General features: G+C 50.7%; 3 protein-coding genes and 2 pseudogenes across 7 annotated transcripts in view; 4 read left to right on the forward strand and 1 right to left on the reverse strand.

The window, feature by feature from the left end:
- Positions 1-19,872, forward strand: part of LOC127474815 (zinc finger protein 208-like) — a 1,262,639-nt pseudogene that overhangs the window by 654,237 nt on the left and 588,530 nt on the right.
- LOC127474817 (zinc finger protein 850-like) overlaps positions 1-19,872 on the reverse strand; it is a 594,864-nt pseudogene that overhangs the window by 279,475 nt on the left and 295,517 nt on the right.
- LOC127474818 (uncharacterized) overlaps positions 1-19,872 on the forward strand; it is a 220,356-nt gene that overhangs the window by 190,947 nt on the left and 9,537 nt on the right. The window lies entirely within an intron of this gene.
- LOC127475002 (B-cell antigen receptor complex-associated protein alpha chain-like) overlaps positions 11,617-19,872 on the forward strand; it is a 249,560-nt gene continuing 241,304 nt past the window's right edge. Inside the window, exons 1-4 of the mRNA XM_051796304.1 lie at positions 11,617-11,719; positions 12,670-12,788; positions 14,108-14,176; positions 14,280-14,557. Coding sequence (XP_051652264.1) covers positions 11,617-11,719; positions 12,670-12,788; positions 14,108-14,176; positions 14,280-14,390 — 402 coding nt within the window. The 3' untranslated portion in view covers positions 14,391-14,557. The remainder of the gene's footprint in view (positions 11,720-12,669; positions 12,789-14,107; positions 14,177-14,279; positions 14,558-19,872) is intronic.
- On the forward strand, positions 15,665-18,036 carry LOC127475004 (solute carrier family 35 member F4-like). Its single transcript, XM_051796305.1, has 3 exons — positions 15,665-15,689; positions 15,914-16,003; positions 17,567-18,036. The coding sequence occupies exons 1-3, from the start codon at positions 15,665-15,667 to the stop codon at positions 17,806-17,808; spliced, it is 357 nt and encodes a 118-aa protein (XP_051652265.1). The 3' UTR covers positions 17,809-18,036.

Raw genomic sequence — 19,872 nt, forward strand, 5'->3', positions numbered from 1 at the left:
CGGTCCCACCTCCTGGAAAATTGAATCCGACTGAAGATTCCTGCCAGACAAAAGGTGCCACTACAGAAAACTCTTCCTGCCCAAGAAGTTCCCAGGCTGTACCAACTACACCTGAAGCCAAAGGATCCCGATTTTTTTCCTGGTAAAAAAGAGCTGCTGTTCCCTTTTTTCACTCCAGTGCTGCAATGGCCGGTCCCACCTCCAGAAACCTTTACTCCAGATGAAGATTCCTGCCAGACAAAAGGTGCCACCACAGAAAGGTCTTTGCTGCCCAAGAAGTGTCCAGGCTGCCCCAAAATCTGCACCTCAAAGCCAAAGGTCCCAGACATTTTTTCCTGGTAGAAAGAGCTGCTGTTCCCTTTTTTCAGTCCTGTTCTGTAATGCCGGTCCCACCTCCTGAGAAATTGAATCCAACTTAAGATTCCTGCCAGAGAAATGGTGCCACCACAGAAAGGTCTTTGCTGCCCCAGAAGTTCCCAGGCTGCCCCACCAACTTCACCTCAAAGCCAAAGCTTCCAGAACTTTTTCCTGGTGGAAAGAGCTGCTGTTCCCTTTTTTCAGCCCTGCTCTGCAATGGCCGGTCCCACCTCCTGGAACATTGAATGCAAATGAAGATTCCTGCCAGACAAAAGGGGCCAACACAGGAATCTCTTGCTGCCCAAAAAGTGCCCAGGCTGCCCTAAGAAGTGCACCTGAAACCAAAGGATTCAGACTTTTTTTCCTGGTGGAAAGAACTGCTGTTCCCTTTTTTCAAGCCTGTTCTTCAATGGCCGGTCCCACCTCCAGAAAACTTTGCTCCAAATGAAGATTCCTGCCAGACAAAAGGTGCCACCACAGAAAGGTCTTTGCTGCCCAAGAAGTGCCCAGGCTGCCGAAAGAACTGCACCTGAAACCAAAGGATCCAGACTTTTTCCTGGTGGAAAGAGCTGCTGTTCCCTTTTTTCAGGCCTGCGCTGCAATGGCCGTTCCCACTTCCAGAAAACTTTACTCCAAATGAAGATTCCTGCCAGACAAAAGGTGCTACCACAGAAAGGTCTTGATACCCAAGAAGTGCCCAGGCTGCCCCAAGAACTGCACCTGAAGCCAAAGGATCCAGACTTTTTTTCCTGGTGGAAAGAGCTGCTGTTCCCTTTTTAAAGCCCTGCTACAATGGCTTGTCCCACCTCCTGCAAAATTTACTCTAAATGAAGATTCCTGCCAGACAAAAGGTGCCACCACAGGAATCTCTTGCTGCCCAAAAAGTGCCCAGGCTGCCCCAAGAACTGCACCTGAAGCCAAAGGATTCAGACTTTTTTTCCTGGTAGAAAGAGCTGCTGTTCCCTTTTTTCAAGCCTGTTCTTCAATGGCCGGTCCCACCTCCAGAAACTTTTACTCCAGATGAAGATTCCTGCCAGACAAAAGGTGCCACCACAGAAAGGTCTTTGCTGCCCAAGAAGTGCCCAGGCTGCCGAAAGAACTGCACCTGAAGCCAAAGGATCCAGACTTTTTCCTGGTGGAAAGAGCTGCTGTTCCCTTTTTTCAGGCCTGCGCTGCAATGGCCGTTCCCACTTCCAGAAAACTTTACTCCAGATGAAGATTCCTGCCAGACAAAAGGTGCCACCACAGAGAATTCATCTATCCCAAGAAGTGCCCAGGCTACCCCACCAACTGCACCTCAAAACCAAAGGATCCAGGCTTTTTTCCTGGTGTGAAGAGCTGCTGTTCCCGTTTTTCAGGCCTGCGCTGCAATGGCCAGTCCCACCTTTTTGAAAACTGAATCCTACTGAAGATTCCTGCCAGAAAAAAGGTGCCACCACAGAAAACTCATCTATCCCAAGAAGTACCCAGGCTGCAACAACTACACCTGAAGCCAAAGGATCCAGACTTTTTTTCCTTAGGGAAAGAGCTGCTGTTCCCTTTTTTCAGTCCTGCGCTGCAATGGCCGGTCCCACCTCCTGGAAAATTGAATCCGACTGAAGATTCCTGCCAGACAAAAGGTGCCACTACAGAAAACTCTTCCTGCCCAAGAAGTACCCAGGCTGTACCAACTACACCTGAAGCCAAAGGATCCCGATTTTTTTCCTGGTAAAAAAGAGCTGCTGTTCCCTTTTTTCACTCCAGTGCTGCAATGGCCGGTCCCACCTCCAGAAACCTTTACTCCAGATGAAGATTCCTGCCAGACAAAAGGTGCCACCACAGAAAGGTCTTTGCTGCCCAAGAAGTGTCCAGGCTGCCCCAAAATCTGCACCTCAAAGCCAAAGGTCCCAGACATTTTTTCCTGGTAGAAAGAGCTGCTGTTCCCTTTTTTCAGTCCTGTTCTGTAATGCCGGTCCCACCTCCTGAGAAATTGAATCCAACTTAAGATTCCTGCCAGAGAAATGGTGCCACCACAGAAAGGTCTTTGCTGCCCCAGAAGTTCCCAGGCTGCCCCACCAACTTCACCTCAAAGCCAAAGCTTCCAGACTTTTTTCCTGGTGGAAAGAGCTGCTGTTCCCTTTTTTCAGCCCTGCTCTGCAATGGCCGGTCCCACCTCCTGGAACATTGAATGCAAATGAAGATTCCTGCCAGACAAAAGGGGCCAACACAGGAATCTCTTGCTGCCCAAAAAGTGCCCAGGCTGCCCTAAGAAGTGCACCTGAAACCAAAGGATTCAGACTTTTTTTCCTGGTAGAAAGAACTGCTGTTCCCTTTTTTCAAGCCTGTTCTTCAATGGCCGGTCCCACCTCCAGAAAACTTTGCTCCAAATGAAGATTCCTGCCAGACAAAAGGTGCCACCACAGAAAGGTCTTTGCTGCCCAAGAAGTGCCCAGGCTGCCGAAAGAACTGCACCTGAAGCCAAAGGATCCAGACTTTTTCCTGGTGGAAAGAGCTGCTGTTCCCTTTTTTCAGGCCTGCGCTGCAATGGCCGTTCCCACTTCCAGAAAACTTTACTCCAGATGAAGATTCCTGCCAGACAAAAGGTGCCACCACAGAGAATTCATCTATCCCAAGAAGTGCCCAGGCTGCCCCACCAACTGCACCTCAAAACCAAAGGATCCAGGCTTTTTTCCTGGTGTGAAGAGCTGCTGTTCCCGTTTTTCAGGCCTGCGCTGCAATGGCCAGTCCCACCTTTTTAAAAACTGAATCCTACTGAAGATTCCTGCCAGAAAAAAGGTGCCACCACAGAAAACTCATCTATCCCAAGAAGTACCCAGGCTGCAACAACTACACCTGAAGCCAAAGGATCCAGACTTTTTTCCTTAGGGAAAGAGCTGCTGTTCCCTTTTTTCAGTCCTGCGCTGCAATGGCCGATCCCACCTCCTGGAAAATTGAATCCGACTGAAGATTCCTGCCAGACAAAAGGTGCCACTACAGAAAACTCTTCCTGCCCAAGAAGTACCCAGGCTGTACCAACTACACCTGAAGCCAAAGGATCTCGATTTTTTCCTGGTAAAAAAGAGCTGCTGTTCCCTTTTTTCACTCCAGTGCTGCAATGACCGGTCCCACCTCCAGAAACCTTTACTCCAGATGAAGATTCCTGCCAGACAAAAGGTGCCACCACCGAAAGGTCTTTGCTGCTCAAGAAGTGTCCAGGCTGCCCCAAAATCTGCACCTCAAAGCCAAAGGTCCCAGACATTTTTTCCTCGTAGAAAGAGCTGCTGTTCCCTTTTTTCAGTCCTGTTCTGTAATGCCGGTCCCACCTCCTGAGAAATTGAATCCAACTTAAGATTCCTGCCAGAGAAATGGTGCCACCACAGAAAGGTCTTTGCTGCCCCAGAAGTTCCCAGGCTGCCCCACCAACTTCACCTCAAAGCCAAAGCTTCCAGAACTTTTTCCTGGTGGAAAGAGCTGCTGTTCCCTTTTTTCAGCCCTGCTCTGCAATGGCCGGTCCCACCTCCTGGAACATTGAATGCAAATGAAGATTCCTGCCAGACAAAAGGGGCCAACACAGGAATCTCTTGCTGCCCAAAAAGTGCCCAGGCTGCCCTAAGAAGTGCACCTGAAACCAAAGGATTCAGACTTTTTTTCCTGGTAGAAAGAACTGCTGTTCCCTTTTTTCAAGCCTGTTCTTCAATGGCCGGTCCCACCTCCAGAAAACTTTGCTCCAAATGAAGATTCCTGCCAGACAAAAGGTGCCACCATAGAAAGGTCTTTGCTGCCCAAGAAGTGCCCAGGCTGCCCCACCAACTTCACCTGAAGTCAAAGCTTCCAGACTTTTTTCCTGGTGGAAAGAGCTGCTGTTCCCTTTTTCCAGACTTGCTCTTCAATGGCCGGTCCCACCTCCTGGAAAATTGAATCCAAATGAAGATTCCTGCCAGGCAAAAGGTGCTACCACAGAAAGGTCTTGATGCCCAAGAAGTGCCCAGGCTGCCGAAAGAACTGCACCTGAAGCCAAAGGATCCAGACTTTTTTTCCTGGTGGAAAGAGCTGCTGTTCCCGTTTTAAAGCCCTGCTACAATGGCTTGTCCCACCTCCTGCAAAATTTACTCTAAATGAAGATTCCTGCCAGACAAAAGGTGCCGCCACAGGAATCTCTTGCTGCCCAAAAAGTGCCCAGGCTGCCCCAAGAACTGCACCTGAAGCCAAAGGATTCAGACTTTTTTTCCTGGTAGAAAGAGCTGCTGTTCCCTTTTTTCAAGCCTGTTCTTCAATGGCCGGTCCCACCTCCAGAAACTTTTACTCCAGATGAAGATTCCTGCCAGACAAAAGGTGCCACCACAGAAAGGTCTTTGCTGCCCAAGAAGTGCCCAGGCTGCCGAAAGAACTGCACCTGAAGCCAAAGGATCCAGACTTTTTCCTGGTGGAAAGAGCTGCTGTTCCCTTTTTTCAGGCCTGCGCTGCAATGGCCGTTCCCACTTCCAGAAAACTTTACTCCAGATGAAGATTCCTGCCAGACAAAAGGTGCCACCACAGAGAATTCATCTATCCCAAGAAGTGCCCAGGCTGCCCCACCAACTGCACCTCAAAACCAAAGGATCCAGGCTTTTTTCCTGGTGTGAAGAGCTGCTGTTCCCGTTTTTCAGGCCTGCGCTGCAATGGCCAGTCCCACCTTTTTAAAAACTGAATCCTACTGAAGATTCCTGCCAGAAAAAAGGTGCCACCACAGAAAACTCATCTATCCCAAGAAGTACCCAGGCTGCAACAACTACACCTGAAGCCAAAGGATCCAGACTTTTTTTCCTTAGGGAAAGAGCTGCTGTTCCCTTTTTTCAGTCCTGCGCTGCAATGGCCGGTCCCACCTCCTGGAAAATTGAATCCGACTGAAGATTCCTGCCAGACAAAAGGTGCCACTACAGAAAACTCTTCCTGCCCAAGAAGTACCCAGGCTGTACCAACTACACCTGAAGCCAAAGGATCCCGATTTTTTTCCTGGTAAAAAAGAGCTGCTGTTCCCTTTTTTCACTCCAGTGCTGCAATGGCCGGTCCCACCTCCAGAAACCTTTACTCCAGATGAAGATTCCTGCCAGACAAAAGGTGCCACCACAGAAAGGTCTTTGCTGCCCAAGAAGTGTCCAGGCTGCCCCAAAATCTGCACCTCAAAGCCAAAGGTCCCAGACATTTTTTCCTGGTGGAAAGAGCTGCTGTTCCCTTTTTTCAGTCCTGTTCTGTAATGCCGGTCCCACCTCCTGAGAAATTGAATCCAACTTAAGATTCCTGCCAGAGAAATGGTGCCACCACAGAAAGGTCTTTGCTGCCCCAGAAGTTCCCAGGCTGCCCCACCAACTTCACCTCAAAGCCAAAGCTTCCAGAACTTTTTCCTGGTGGAAAGAGCTGCTGTTCCCTTTTTTCAGCCCTGCTCTGCAATGGCCAGTCCCACCTCCTGGAACATTGAATGCAAATGAAGATTCCTGCCAGACAAAAGGGGCCAACACAGGAATCTCTTGCTGCCCAAAAAGTGCCCAGGCTGCCCTAAGAAGTGCACCTGAAACCAAAGGATTCAGACTTTTTTTCCTGGTAGAAAGAACTGCTGTTCCCTTTTTTCAAGCCTGTTCTTCAATGGCCGGTCCCACCTCCAGAAAACTTTGCTCCAAATGAAGATTCCTGCCAGACAAAAGGTGCCACCACAGAAAGGTCTTTGCTGCCCAAGAAGTGCCCAGGCTGCCGAAAGAACTGCACCTGAAGCCAAAGGATCCAGACTTTTTCCTGGTGGAAAGAGCTGCTGTTCCCTTTTTTCAGGCCTGCGCTGCAATGGCCGTTCCCACTTCCAGAAAACTTTACTCCAGATGAAGATTCCTGCCAGACAAAAGGTGCCACCACAGAGAATTCATCTATCCCAAGAAGTGCCCAGGCTGCCCCACCAACTGCACCTCAAAACCAAAGGATCCAGGCTTTTTTCCTGGTGTGAAGAGCTGCTGTTCCCGTTTTTCAGGCCTGCGCTGCAATGGCCAGTCCCACCTTTTTAAAAACAATCCTACTGAAGATTCCTGCCAGAAAAAAGGTGCCACCACAGAAAACTCATCTATCCCAAGAAGTACCCAGGCTGTACCAACTACACCTGAAGCCAAAGGATCCCGATTTTTTTCCTGGTAAAAAAGAGCTGCTGTTCCCTTTTTTCCCTCCAGTGCTGCAATGGCCGGTCCCACCTCCAGAAACCTTTACTCCAGATGAAGATTCCTGCCAGACAAAAGGTGCCACCACAGAAAGGTCTTTGCTGCCCAAGAAGTGTCCAGGCTGCCCCAAAATCTGCACCTCAAAGCCAAAGGTCCCAGACATTTTTTCCTGGTAGAAAGAGCTGCTGTTCCCTTTTTTCAGTCCTGTTCTGTAATGCCGGTCCCACCTCCTGAGAAATTGAATCCAACTTAAGATTCCTGCCAGAGAAATGGTGCCACCACAGAAAGGTCTTTGCTGCCCCAGAAATTCCCAGGCTGCCCCACCAACTTCACCTCAAAGACAAAGCTTCCAGAACTTTTTCCTGGTGGAAAGAGCTGCTGTTCCCTTTTTTCAGCCCTGCTCTGCAATGGCCGGTCCCACCTCCTGGAACATTGAATGCAAATGAAGATTCCTGCCAGACAAAAGGGGCCAACACAGGAATCTCTTGCTGCCCAAAAAGTGCCCAGGCTGCCCCAAGAACTGCACCTGAAGCCAAAGGATTCAGACTTTTTTTCCTGGTAGAAAGAGCTGCTGTTCCCTTTTTTCAAGCCTGTTCTTCAATGGCCGGTCCCACCTCCAGAAACTTTTACTCCAGATGAAGATTCCTGCCAGACAAAAGGTGCCACCACAGAAAGGTCTTTGCTGCCCAAGAAGTGCCCAGGCTGCCGAAAGAACTGCACCTGAAGCCAAAGGATCCAGACTTTTTCCTGGTGGAAAGAGCTGCTGTTCCCTTTTTTCAGGCCTGCGCTGCAATGGCCGTTCCCACTTCCAGAAAACTTTACTCCAGATGAAGATTCCTGCCAGACAAAAGGTGCCACCACAGAGAATTCATCTATCCCAAGAAGTGCCCAGGCTGCCCCACCAACTGCACCTCAAAACCAAAGGATCCAGGCTTTTTTCCTGGTGTGAAGAGCTGCTGTTCCCGTTTTTCAGGCCTGCGCTGCAATGGCCAGTCCCACCTTTTTAAAAACTGAATCCTACTGAAGATTCCTGCCAGAAAAAAGGTGCCACCACAGAAAACTCATCTATCCCAAGAAGTACCCAGGCTGCAACAACTACACCTGAAGCCAAAGGATCCAGACTTTTTTTTCCTTAGGGAAAGAGCTGCTGTTCCCTTTTTTCAGTCCTGCGCTGCAATGGCCGGTCCCACCTCCTGCAAAATTTACTCTAAATGAAGATTCCTGCCAGACAAAAGGTGCCACTACAGAAAACTCTTCCTGCCCAAGAAGTACCCAGGCTGTACCAACTACACCTGAAGCCAAAGGATCCCGATTTTTTTCCTGGTAAAAAAGAGCTGCTGTTCCCTTTTTTCACTCCAGTGCTGCAATGGCCGGTCCCACCTCCAGAAACCTTTACTCCAGATGAAGATTCCTGCCAGACAAAAGGTGCCACCACAGAAAGGTCTTTGCTGCCCAAGAAGTGTCCAGGCTGCCCCAAAATCTGCACCTCAAAGCCAAAGGTCCCAGACATTTTTTCCTGGTAGAAAGAGCTGCTGTTCCCTTTTTTCAGTCCTGTTCTGTAATGCCGGTCCCACCTCCTGAGAAATTGAATCCAACTTAAGATTCCTGCCAGAGAAATGGTGCCACCACAGAAAGGTCTTTGCTGCCCCAGAAGTTCCCAGGCTGCCCCACCAACTTCACCTCAAAGCCAAAGCTTCCAGAACTTTTTCCTGGTGGAAAGAGCTGCTGTTCCCTTTTTTCAGCCCTGCTCTGCAATGGCCGGTCCCACCTCCTGGAACATTGAATGCAAATGAAGATTCCTGCCAGACAAAAGGGGCCAACACAGGAATCTCTTGCTGCCCAAAAAGTGCCCAGGCTGCCCTAAGAAGTGCACCTGAAACCAAAGGATTCAGACTTTTTTTCCTGGTAGAAAGAACTGCTGTTCCCTTTTTTCAAGCCTGTTCTTCAATGGCCGGTCCCACCTCCAGAAAACTTTGCTCCAAATGAAGATTCCTGCCAGACAAAAGGTGCCACCACAGAAAGGTCTTTGCTGCCCAAGAAGTGCCCAGGCTGCCGAAAGAACTGCACCTGAAGCCAAAGGATCCAGACTTTTTCCTGGTGGAAAGAGCTGCTGTTCCCTTTTTTCAGGCCTGCGCTGCAATGGCCATTCCCACTTCCAGAAAACTTTACTCCAGATGAAGATTCCTGCCAGACAAAAGGTGCCACCACAGAGAATTCATCTATCCCAAGAAGTGCCCAGGCTGCCCCACCAACTGCACCTCAAAACCAAAGGATCCAGACTTTTTTCCTGGTGTGAAGAGCTGCTGTTCCCGTTTTTCAGGCCTGCGCTGCAATGGCCAGTCCCACCTTTTTAAAAACTGAATCCTACTGAAGATTCCTGCCAGAAAAAAGGTGCCACCACAGAAAACTCATCTATCCCAAGAAGTACCCAGGCTGCAACAACTACACCTGAAGCCAAAGGATCCAGACTTTTTTCCTCAGGGAAAGAGCTGCTGTTCCCTTTTTTCAGCCCTGCTCTGCAATGGCCGGTCCCACCTCCTGGAAAATTGAATCCGACTGAAGATTCCTGCCAGACAAAAGGTGCCACTACAGAAAACTCTTCCTGCCCAAGAAGTTCCCAGGCTGCCCCAAGAACTGCACCTGGAGCCAAAGGATCCAGACTTTTTTTCCTGGTGGAAAGAGCTGCTGTTCCCTTTTTTCAGCCCTGCTCTGCAATGACCAGTCCCACCTTGTAAAAAATTGAATGCAAATGAAGATTGCTGCCAGACAAAAGGTACCACCACAGAAAGGTCTTTGCTGCCCACGAAGTGCCCAGGCTGCCCCAAGAACTGCACCTGATGCCAAAAGATCCAGACTTTTTTCCCTGGTGGAAAGAACTGCTGTTCCCTTTTTTCAGCCCTGCTACAATGGCTTGTCCCACCTCCTGCAAAATTTACTCTAAATGAAGATTCCTGCCAGACAAAAGGTGCCACCACAGGAATCTCTTGCTGCCCAAAAAGTGCCCAGGCTGCCCTAAGAAGTGCACCTGAAACCAAAGGATTCAGACTTTTTTTCCTGGTAGAAAGAACTTCTGTTCCCTTTTTTCAGACCTGTGCTGCAATGGCTGTTCCCACTTCCAGAAAACTTTACTCCAGATGAAGATTCCTGCCAGACAAAAGGTGCCGCCACAAAATACTCTTCCTTCCCAAGAAGTTCCCAGGCTGCACAAAGTACACCTGAAGCCAAAGCTTCCAGATTTTTTCCTGGTGGAAAGAGCTGCTGTTCCCATTTTTTAGCCCTACACTGTAATGGCTGGTCCCACTTACTGAAAAATTGAATCCAAGTGAAGATTCCTGCCAGACAAAAGTTGCCCCCACAGAAAGCTCTTGCTGCCCATGAAGTGCCCAGGCTGCACCAACTACACCTGAAGCCGAAGGGGAAAATCCGAAGCTCTTTATGGAAAGAGCTGCTGTTCCCTTTTTTCAGCCCTGCTCTGCAATGGCCGGTCCCACCTTTTGAAAAATTGAATACAAATGAAGATTCGTGCCAGACAAAAGGTGCCACCACAGAAAGCACTTTGCTGCCCAAGAAGTGCCCAGGCTGCCCCAACAACTGTACCTTGTGATAGGTAACAAGACTATAAATTTAGGTTTCAAGGTATAAAAGTTTTTTTAATGCCACAAACAAGCAAAAACGGGTATCCGGGTGACCAGAGGAAACCCCTGTTCCTGCCGCAGTCCACAAGGGGGAACAAAAACAGCACTTATTATACCCTTCTTTATCACCTCCCCCCCAAAGTCATGTCATCAGTCCATTGGTGGAGATTTCACGGGCTGCATCCTGCTTGGTTCCCTCTTCGCGGGCCAGCTCTGGTTTGGCTCCTCCTTTCACAGGCCATCTCCGTTGTTGAGGGGTGTCCACCAATAATTTTAAAGTCATTAGTCTCTATTAGGCCGTGGTTCTGGAAACTTCCATCAGGATGACGGTTGATCGCCCGGACTCCTCGTGGCCGACCCCTCCGTATTGCTCCCCATTAATATGCTTAGAACAAACAGCTTCAAGGTACAATATGCTAAATCATCATTGCGTTGTGGTTAATCAGTTTGCAGCTTACAGAACTTGTGGTTAGGCATTGCATAACACTCTAACTTGTGATTCCAACAAAGCAGTTAACACAATATAATAGCTTTGTTAACTCTTTCTCTCATTTGAACAGCAAATTTCTTTAGATCACTTAGAACACTGCTCCTCGCAGGTAGGATTTGGGTCTGGGGGTCTCAGTTTTGGTGTGTGGGGGGTCTCAGTTTGGGTCTGAGTGGTCTCTGGGGTGTCAGCTTGGGTCAGGGGGTCTCAGGTTTTGGGTATGGGAGTCTCGGGGGTCCCAAGGCCTCAGTTTGGGTCTGGGGGCCTTGGTTCTGGGGAGTCTTAGTTTGGGTCTGGGGATCTCAGCTTTTGGGTCTGGGGGGCTCAGGATTTGGGTCTGGGGGTCTCAGTTTGGCTCTGGGGATCTCAGGTTTTGGGTCTGGGGGGCTCAGGATTTGGGTCTGGGGGTCTCAGTTTGGCTCTGGGGATCTCAGGTTTTGGGTCTGGGGGTCTCAGTTTGGGTCAGGGAGGTTTAGGGTTTGGATCTAGGGGGCTCAGTTTGCGTCAGGGGGGCTCAGTTTGGGTCCGAGGGGCTCAGGATTTGGATCTGGGGGTCTCGGGGATCCCAAGGTCTCCATTTGGGTTTGGGGGTCTCAGGGTTTGGGTCTGGGGGGTCTCAGGGGGTCTCAGCATCAGGTTTTGTCCCCCACACCTGTGTCAAAATGTCCCCCGCCACCCCAACCAGTATTTCCTGTTCCCAAACTGGGACAGGGAACCGAAACTGGGAGGGGGAAGGGGGGGAACTGGGAGGGGCTGGGGGGCGCCCAATGACCTTCAGATGGGTCTGGGGGACCCCCAAAGACCCCTCACTGTTCTGAGAACTCCCAAAGACCCCCCCCAGCAGGGACAGGGACCCCCAGTGACCCCCTCAGGGTCAGTCGCCCTCCATGGGGGTTGGGGGGCACTGGTGACCTCCCCTAACCCCCCCTCTGTCCCCGCAGGCTCCCAGTGCTCCCAGACCCCCCCCGAAGGCTGCGCCCCGTGCATGACCCCTGGAGCCCCCCGAGACGCCGACCCCCGTGACCGTGACCACCGGGAGCCCCCCGAGCCCCTCCTGCTCCCCGGCCCCGCCCCGGGGGTGGCTCCGGGTGGGGGGGGGGCCCCCCTCCCGCGAGGGGCCCGTGGGGACCCCCCTGACCCTCGAGTGCCACTTCCGAGGCCCCCCCGACACCGCCCTGACCTGGCTCCAGGCGTGTCCCCCCGGGCTTGGGGAGGTCCCCCGGAGCTGCCCCTGGCCCCAGGAGGTGGTGGCCACCCGGGGGGGCCGCCGGATGGAGCGGGCGGTGCAGGAAGGGGGGGGAAGCTCCACCCTGACCTTCCCCAAACTGTCCCACAACGACTCCGGGCTCTTCTTCTGCCGCGTGGAGTCCGGGGGGGAGACGGCCCAGAGCTGCGGCACCTTCGTCAGGGTCCTCGGTGAGTGGGGGGCGTGGGGGGGTCTCACCCGGGTCACTCGGCCCCTCCCGGTGCCCCCAGCATGGTACCAGTATAGCCCAGTCCCTCCCGGTTTAACCCCCTCCATCCCAGTCCCCTCCAAGGGTATCCCAGTGCCCCCCAGCCCTGCAGCACCTTCGGGAGGGTCCTGGGGGTCTCGGGGGGATCGAGGGGGCTGGGGGGTCTCATCTGAGTCACTGATCTTTCCCAGTCCATCCTAGTCCCCTCCCAGTATAACCCAGTCCATCCCAGTCCCCTCCCAGTATAACCTAGTGCTACCACAAGCCCCCCCAGTCCATCCCAGTGCCCTGCAGTGCCCCCCAGTCCATCCCAGTTATTCCCAGTAACCCCTTTGAGCCCTTCTCAGTGCCCTCCAGTCCCACTCCAGTCTGTCCCAGTCACTCCCAGTATCTCTCTTGAGTCCCTCCCAGTGCCCTCCCAGCATAACCCAGTGCCCTCCAGTCCCTCCCAGTATAACCCAGTGCCCTCCCAGTATAGCCCAGGCCCTCCCAGTATAACCCAGTGCCCTGCACTCCCTCCCAGTATACCCAGTCCCTCCCAGTGTAACCCAGTCCCTCCCAGTTGCCCAGTCCCGTTCCCACAGAGCCAGTTCCCGCCCCGTTCCTGGCGCTGAGGGAGAGCACCAAGAACCGGATCCTGACGGCGCAGGGGGTGCTGCTGCTGCTCTGCTCGGCCGGGCCGGGGCTGCTGCTGCTGCTCAGGGTGGGACACTGGGACAAACTGGGACAACTGGGACAGGGGGACACCAACTGGGACACTGGGACACCAACTGGGACACCCAACTGGGACACTGGGACACCAACTGGGACACTGGGACAACTGGGACAGGGGGACACCAACTGGGACACCCAACTGGGACACTGAGACACCAACTAGGACACTGGGACACCAACTGGGACACCCAACTGGGACACTGAGACACCAACTAGGACACTGGGACACCAACTGAGACACTGGGACAACTGGGACACCCAACTGGGACACTGGGACACCCAACTGGGACACTGGGACAACTGGGACAGGGGGACACCAACTGGGACACTGGGACCCCCAGTTCTGTCACTGGGACCCCCAATTGGACACTGGGACCCCCAGTTGGGACACTGGGGACACCAACTGGAACTTTGGGACCCCTAAATAGGACACTGGGGACACCAACTGGGACACTGGGGACACCTAATTAGGACATTGGGGACACCAACTTGGACACTGGGGACACCAGCTGGGACACTGGGGACACCAGGTGGGACATTGGGTCCCGTAAATGGGACACTGGGGACACCAATTGAGACATTGGGGACATTAATTGAGACCCTGGGGACACCAATTGCCCCCCGGGTCCCCCAAAATCCCCCCCTGGGTAACCTCAATCCTCCCCAACCCCCCAACCCCCCCTGGTACCCCCAATTCCCCCCTGGATGCCCCAAAACCCCTTCAACGCCCCCCGTACCTCCCAGTTCCCCCCAAATCCCCCCCAGTTCCCCCCAACCTCCTCCTGCCATCCCCAAATCCCCCCAGTCCTCCCCAGAGACACCCACCCCCCCCTGGCCACCCCTAAATCCCCCTGGTGCCCCCAAAACCCCCCTGGCCACCCCTAAATCCCCCTGGTGCCCCCCAAAACCCCCCTGGCCACCCCAACCCCCTCCGGCCACCCCTAGTTTTCCCCTGTCACCCCTTAATTCCTCCTTGGTGCCTCCAAACCCCACCCGGCCACCCCAAAACCCCCCTGGAGTCCCCCCAAACACCCCCCGGCCACCCCAAAACCCCCCTGTGCCCTCTTTTCCCCCCCTGGCCACCCCTAAATCCCCCCTGGTGCCCCCAGAAAACCCCCCCGGCCACCCCAAAACCCCCCTGTACTTCCAACCTCCCCGCCCCACCACCCCTAAATCTCCCCTGGTGCCCCTCAAAACCCCCCTGGCCACCCCAAAAATTCCCTGTGCCCCCTTTTTTCCCCCCTGGCCACCCCTAAACCCCCCCTGGCCACTCCAAACCCCCCCGTGCCCCCTGTTCCCCCCCCATAGAAGCGCTGGGCCAACGAGCAGCTGCTGCACCCCGAAAAAACCACATGCGAGGAGGAAAACCTCTACGAGGTGACGTTCTGGGGGCCCCCGCGCCCCAAAATCGTGCTGGGGGGGTCTATCAGCCCCTAAACCCCCCCAACCGACCCGAATCCCCCCCTTTCCTCGTTTTCAGGGGCTGCACCTGGACGAGTGTTCGATGTACGAGGACATTTCCCGGGGGGTCCAACCCACCTACCAGGATGTGAGGACCCTCCCCGGCGACTCCCAGCTGGAAAAGCCCTGAGGGACCCCCCGAAAAAGGGGGGTGGGACCCACCGGGAAGGGGTTTGGGACCCCCTGGCTCTGCTTGGCCCCCCCGATGCTCTGCTCTGGTGACAAAAGGCTGTGCTGACCCCCCCCAAAATAAAGCTGCTGCACTGCTGGATGGGTTCTGTGGGTTTTGGGGGGTTAGTTACTCATGTCAGTGCACAAACACCCCACAGATTGTGCCAGGAAGACACTGAGAACACACAGCCCTTTGAAATGGGATTTAGAGCAGTCAAGCTATTCCAGAGACAGGGGAATTGGTGTGGAACTAGAGTAGGGATGAAAAGCTGACACATGGATCCCCAGTGCTGGGGCACCTTTCTGTGGGTGCTGCAGGTGCTGGGCAAGGCTCACACAGCCCTTCCATAACACCCCCTCTTCCTGAGCCAAAATTGGCATTCTCCAGCCGGGCACAGTATCTGTTGGATTCAACCCGGGGGCGTTTTAATTTCCAGATATAACAACATCCTTTCCTTTAGTAAAGTCTCTGTTATTTCATAATTGAAGAGGTTTCTGTTTCCACTACACGTTTATCAAATGGAAGCAAAGAGAATGCCTGATACACAGCCCATCCTGAGACGTGGTTGGGCTGACAGCTGAGCTCTGTGAGCACCTTGAACCAGAATTTCAGCTCCTCTGTGAGCACCTGAGGGACAAAAAGCAGGGCTAATTTATCACCCATCAATCTACCAAAGTGTATAACCCCAGCCATGAGGGAACAACCTGACGGAGCAGACAAGGAGGAGCGAGCCTTTGCTCCTTTTAATGTAGGGCACTCAGCAGCAGGACTGAGTGACCAGAAGAAAATTTTTGGAAGTTTCTGCAGCTTGCTTTTGATCTCCCAAGGAAATTGTAGCTGGCTGGTAACGCTGTCATGTAAAAAAAAAAAACCAAAACTAATGCATAAATTTAAGGTGTTGAATATTTGTAATCTGTCAGATTTCATTTTGTCTTCAACGTGGCACCAAGGCTGTGGTCTTGCCCCAGTCTGCTTAGTTTGCAGTTAAATTCATCAGCTAATTGTGTTTAATGTCCTTTAGAGTATGAGTTCCTGCTGCTGTCACCTTTGGGGTGTGGTCCAGGTGGAGGGTTTGCAGCCTTTTGTCAGGGAAATGTCCCACTGAGACAAGGACACCACAGCCTCAGCCAAGAGGGCAAGCTGGGATCACCACCCTTCTGGTAGGGGAACAAATGAAGGTTTCTGGCAGCAAAAACAGGTTGTTTGTATCTGATTAAAGCTTGAGAAAAGCCATGAAATATGAGTGTGATAACCTTGGTATTACAGTTTGTGAAAGGCCATCCAGCCCTTCCCATTACACCAGTCAGAACTTCCCCTCATTTCACACTCCTAAATAAAAAAACCAAAATCACTCACTTTGTGACAACTATGTAATTGTGGTGTGGATACTGATATCACACTTGTAGGGTGAAGTGGAAGAGAAATATCTCACTCTAGTGTTTTTCCTGTAATCATGCATGATTTGCTCTGTTTTTCCCTAGCTTTCAATATCCAGGTTAACGTTGGTGTCCTGCTCACATACCCCATCCTGATCTCCATCGGCACAGTGCTCAGCGTCCCTGGAAATGCAGGTACCACGGCTGGTGGTGGAAAAATAACCCCACGGGCACACAGACAGCACAAGCAGTTTATTGTCCAAATACTCAAAATCTGTTGTCACCAGGGCAGGGGGTATACGTGGAAATTTATTCCAGAGTCCTGTCTTGTTGAATAGCCTCTGCCTCTGCTCTCCCACCCTCTCAGCCTCGCCGCTCCTGGGATTTGAGCATGTTTTCAAAGAAAAATCTATTTTTAGGGGGATGCAGGTCAGAGCTGCAGAACAATCAGTACCTGAAGGAGGCTGCCCAAGGGCTCAGGTGCCCTCTTGGTGCTGGTTGTGGGTCTGGGAGGCACCGACTCCAGCTCTCTGACCCACGTGCTGCTCTCTCCCAGTCCCTGGCCTGTGCAGCCCAAGGAAACATTCTGCTGGTGCAAACTGTTAAAGAGTTACCATAAAGTGCCTTCCCTCTCAGAGAAGAAATCATGGAATCATAGATTCATTAAGGTTGGAAAAGACCTTCAAAATCTCCAAGGAGATGGGAGGTTGGACCTCCAAGTCAAACCCTCAACAAAATATGCCCATGGCCAGTTAACCATATAGTGAAGTGCCACGTCTACTCACTTCTTGAACACTTTCAGGGATGGTGACTCCACCTCTTCCCTGAGGAGCCTGGTCCAGTCCTTAACCATTCTTCCAATTAATAAATATTTCCTAATATCCAACCTGAGGCCATTTCCACTTGCTCTATCACTTGTTACCTGAGAGGCAAACACCCACCTGTCTACAACCTCCTCTCAGGGAGTTGTAGAGAGTGAGAAGGTCACCCTGAGCCTCCTTTTCTCCAGGCTGAGCCCCCCCAGCTCCCTCAGCTGCTCCTCATAGACCCTTTCACATGGAAACCTTGAGGCTTGGATCCCACAAGGCTTCCTCAGAGCCTGCATGAGGTGGTGAGGGATGGAAGAGATGTGGCACTTCCAGTGCTGTGCTATCAGGTCAAAGCTGTTCTCTGAACTAAGGGTGCTGCTCGCTCTGAAGATCTGAGAACTGCATGGCCACTGTCACAGCCAGAGTGCAGCACATGGGTCACAGAGACGTGCCAGGCTGCTCTGATGCCATCATCCATATGTTGGAAATCAGAGACAAGGAAAAAACTAACAAAGGCAATTCAGCAATTGTGCTGAAACTCTCTCTGTCTGGGAAAAAGATAACAAAAAGACTGAAAATGCGGATTAATTAGCATGTGAAGCGAGCAATCAATAACCAATAGAAGATAGAATACTAATTAATGAAGAGGATTATGAAATTTATAGCCAATGAGCATTAATTCCTTTGTTTGCTAAAAATGCATAAAATAGTGAAAAGTATTGAAAGTGGGTGTGTGTGTCTGGTGGAGTGACCCCACAAGCACCCTGATAATAATGGTAATAGATTATTATTAAAGTATATAAATGCATAGAAATAACAAGGTAATAAAGTAATGCCTGCTTTCCAATACTAAAAAAATAGCTACAGAGCTTGATTTGTCCTGGTTTTGTTGACACATCCCACTGCTGGTTTGATGTTGTTGCTGTTGTTCTTGTTTCCTTCCCCGCAGCCGTGGATCTGGTGAAGCACAAAATGATCTTCAGCGTGGTGAGGTTGGGAGCCACCATCATCATCTGCATCGGGTTCCTGCTCATGCTGCTCCCCGAGGAATGGGACGAGATAACCCTGAGGTTCATCAACAGCCTGAAGGAGCAGAAGAGTGAGGATCACGCCGACGAGATCCCAGAGTCCAGCGTACACACGAGGAGCAGGAGCAGAGCTAACGGGACAGTGTCTGTACCACTGGCTTAGGGCTGGGGGACCTCCCCTGCACGCAGGTGTATATTCTGTGGATACAGCTGAAATCCCCTCACCACCTGTATGCTTAAAAAAAAATGACATTTAACCTGAACAAGGGATGGACTGTAAGATAAGAGAAATACATCTATAATAAATGTTTACATTTATACACTTATCGAGGAATGGGTGTAAATAACTACAATAAAATGTTTTGTAATAAAAAAGACATTTCTGCTGGCGTCTCAGTGAAGTGGTGGGTTTAAAATGTGGATCAAGTTTACACCATTTATCTCCTTTTGCTTTTGCCTTGAGAGGCATTCTCAAGGATACAAATCTTGGATATTTCCAGCCAAATCTCAGAATTGAACATCTCGACTTGCCTTCAATAAGGTGACCTTTCAGCAAGGTACTAGGTTTGGAAAACCATTTCAAACCTCTCCTGGCATTTTTGAGAATTCATTTGTGAAAGACCCTGATGTTCTCGTTTGCATTTGGAATTATTATCAGAAAATATCAGCAAAACATGAAGCCTCCATCCCAAACCATGCTGAGCTGTGCCTCTTTCTAACACCACCCTTCTAGAATTGGTGCTGGGATTTGGAAAAGCCAAAAATGATTTTATTCATCTCTTTTTCCCCCAGAAAAGCTGCACTCCCAGCTGCACGACAAGCTTCTCAGGAGACATGGAACACCCCAGATTGCCAGTGTCCTTGGGAAATTCCTATTTTCAGTTCCTATTTTCTAGGGCTTTGGGACAAACCAATATTTTTCTTAACCTCCACTGTGGAAAAGTCTTTCAAAAGCCAAAACAAATCAAACAACCTTCCAGTCTCTTCCCTAAGCCTATTGCTGTGTAATTTAGGCTGGTTTACAGCATTCCTAGGACTGACCATGCAAGACTGTCTTTATTTGAGAGCACTTGATATGCAGACAAGCATTTTTTTCCCTTTTCTTTTTTATTTTTAAAGGGATAATAGAAACAACTGGAAAGTATCACAGGTTGCTGAACTCTGCTGGCTCTACTGCCCACAGTTTGTAAGTTTACTTAGCAGCTAGAAGGAGTTTTTTTGCTTGTGGGTATTTTTTTTTATATCAATAATGTTTCTGCCAGGAAAAAATAGTCATGTAAATAGTAACAAAGGCACTTTTAGATTTTATTCTTCCCTTTGAGGTCTTTATTTTATCCTTTAACGTCCATGTCCAAACTGTTCCTTGCAACGAGCAGAGCTGATAAAATACTTGTGTATATTTAAAAAACCCACAGCTGGGCTCCTTTATCACATGACTGAAGAATTAGGGCTGTAGAAACCAACCCAAACCAACTGCTACCTGTGCATTAAACCCAGAAGTGTAAGGTTTGGGTACACTTTTACAGCTCCTTGTCTGCTGCTTTTGAAAGGAGCTAGACATAGAAAAATATCCTAAAAAAGTGAAGTCTATGGAACAGGAGATACTGATGGTAAAACACCGATGGGCTGAGAGCACACAACATATGGCAGCTTGGACACTACCTCAAGTTGGTTTTGGAGTTGATATATTCATTTACATTACTAGATTAGGGGATGTGTTTTACTGAAATTTTAGCTCCTGCCAAACTGAACACACGGGAAAAACAAAACTTTCATTCAGTATGCACTGATGAGGACTTTTGGCAAGCAGACTCATAGAAGCATCTTCAGGCACAGGACTGGATCCTTCAGGAACGTCACTGAACTTGAAAGCACCCACCGGAGTGTCCCTAGGATGAGTGGGAAGGCCTTAGAAAGGCTGGAGCACTCACTCTCTCAACTCCAAATCATCCAATACAGATTTGGCTTTGTATTTTTGAGCCCTTCAAAGCTTTCCTGGCCAGTTAGCTCCCTGCAGCAGAGGAAGGATCAGTGTTTTTGCAATATCCTCCCTTGTTTGGGGTGCTTTTGGAAGACTGAGGGAACTTTTGTTCCTTGAGGGCTTTTATCCCTTACCAGAATTATTCTATTCTTATCCCTTAATAGAAAACCCTTTGCAAACCAAACAATGCCAGGGTTTTTTGCTTCTGTTTAGTTTTTGAAATTGACTCTCAATGGACCATTTGAA

This window comes from Manacus candei, unplaced genomic scaffold (genome assembly GCF_025592945.1).
Source record: "Manacus candei isolate 608988 ecotype Guabito, Panama unplaced genomic scaffold, ASM2559294v1 h1tg000045l, whole genome shotgun sequence".
NCBI classification, from domain to species: Eukaryota; Metazoa; Chordata; class Aves; order Passeriformes; family Pipridae; genus Manacus; species Manacus candei.

Excerpts from the sequence above, each read along its gene's own strand:
- LOC127475004 (XM_051796305.1), top strand. The coding sequence starts at position 15,665 with ATGAAATATGAGTGTGATAACCTTG. Across the intron at positions 15,690-15,913 it reads ATATGAGTGTGATAACCTTG|CTTTCAATATCCAGGTTAAC; the intron begins GTATTACAGTTT and ends GTTTTTCCCTAG. Across the intron at positions 16,004-17,566 it reads CAGCGTCCCTGGAAATGCAG|CCGTGGATCTGGTGAAGCAC; the intron begins GTACCACGGCTG and ends CCTTCCCCGCAG.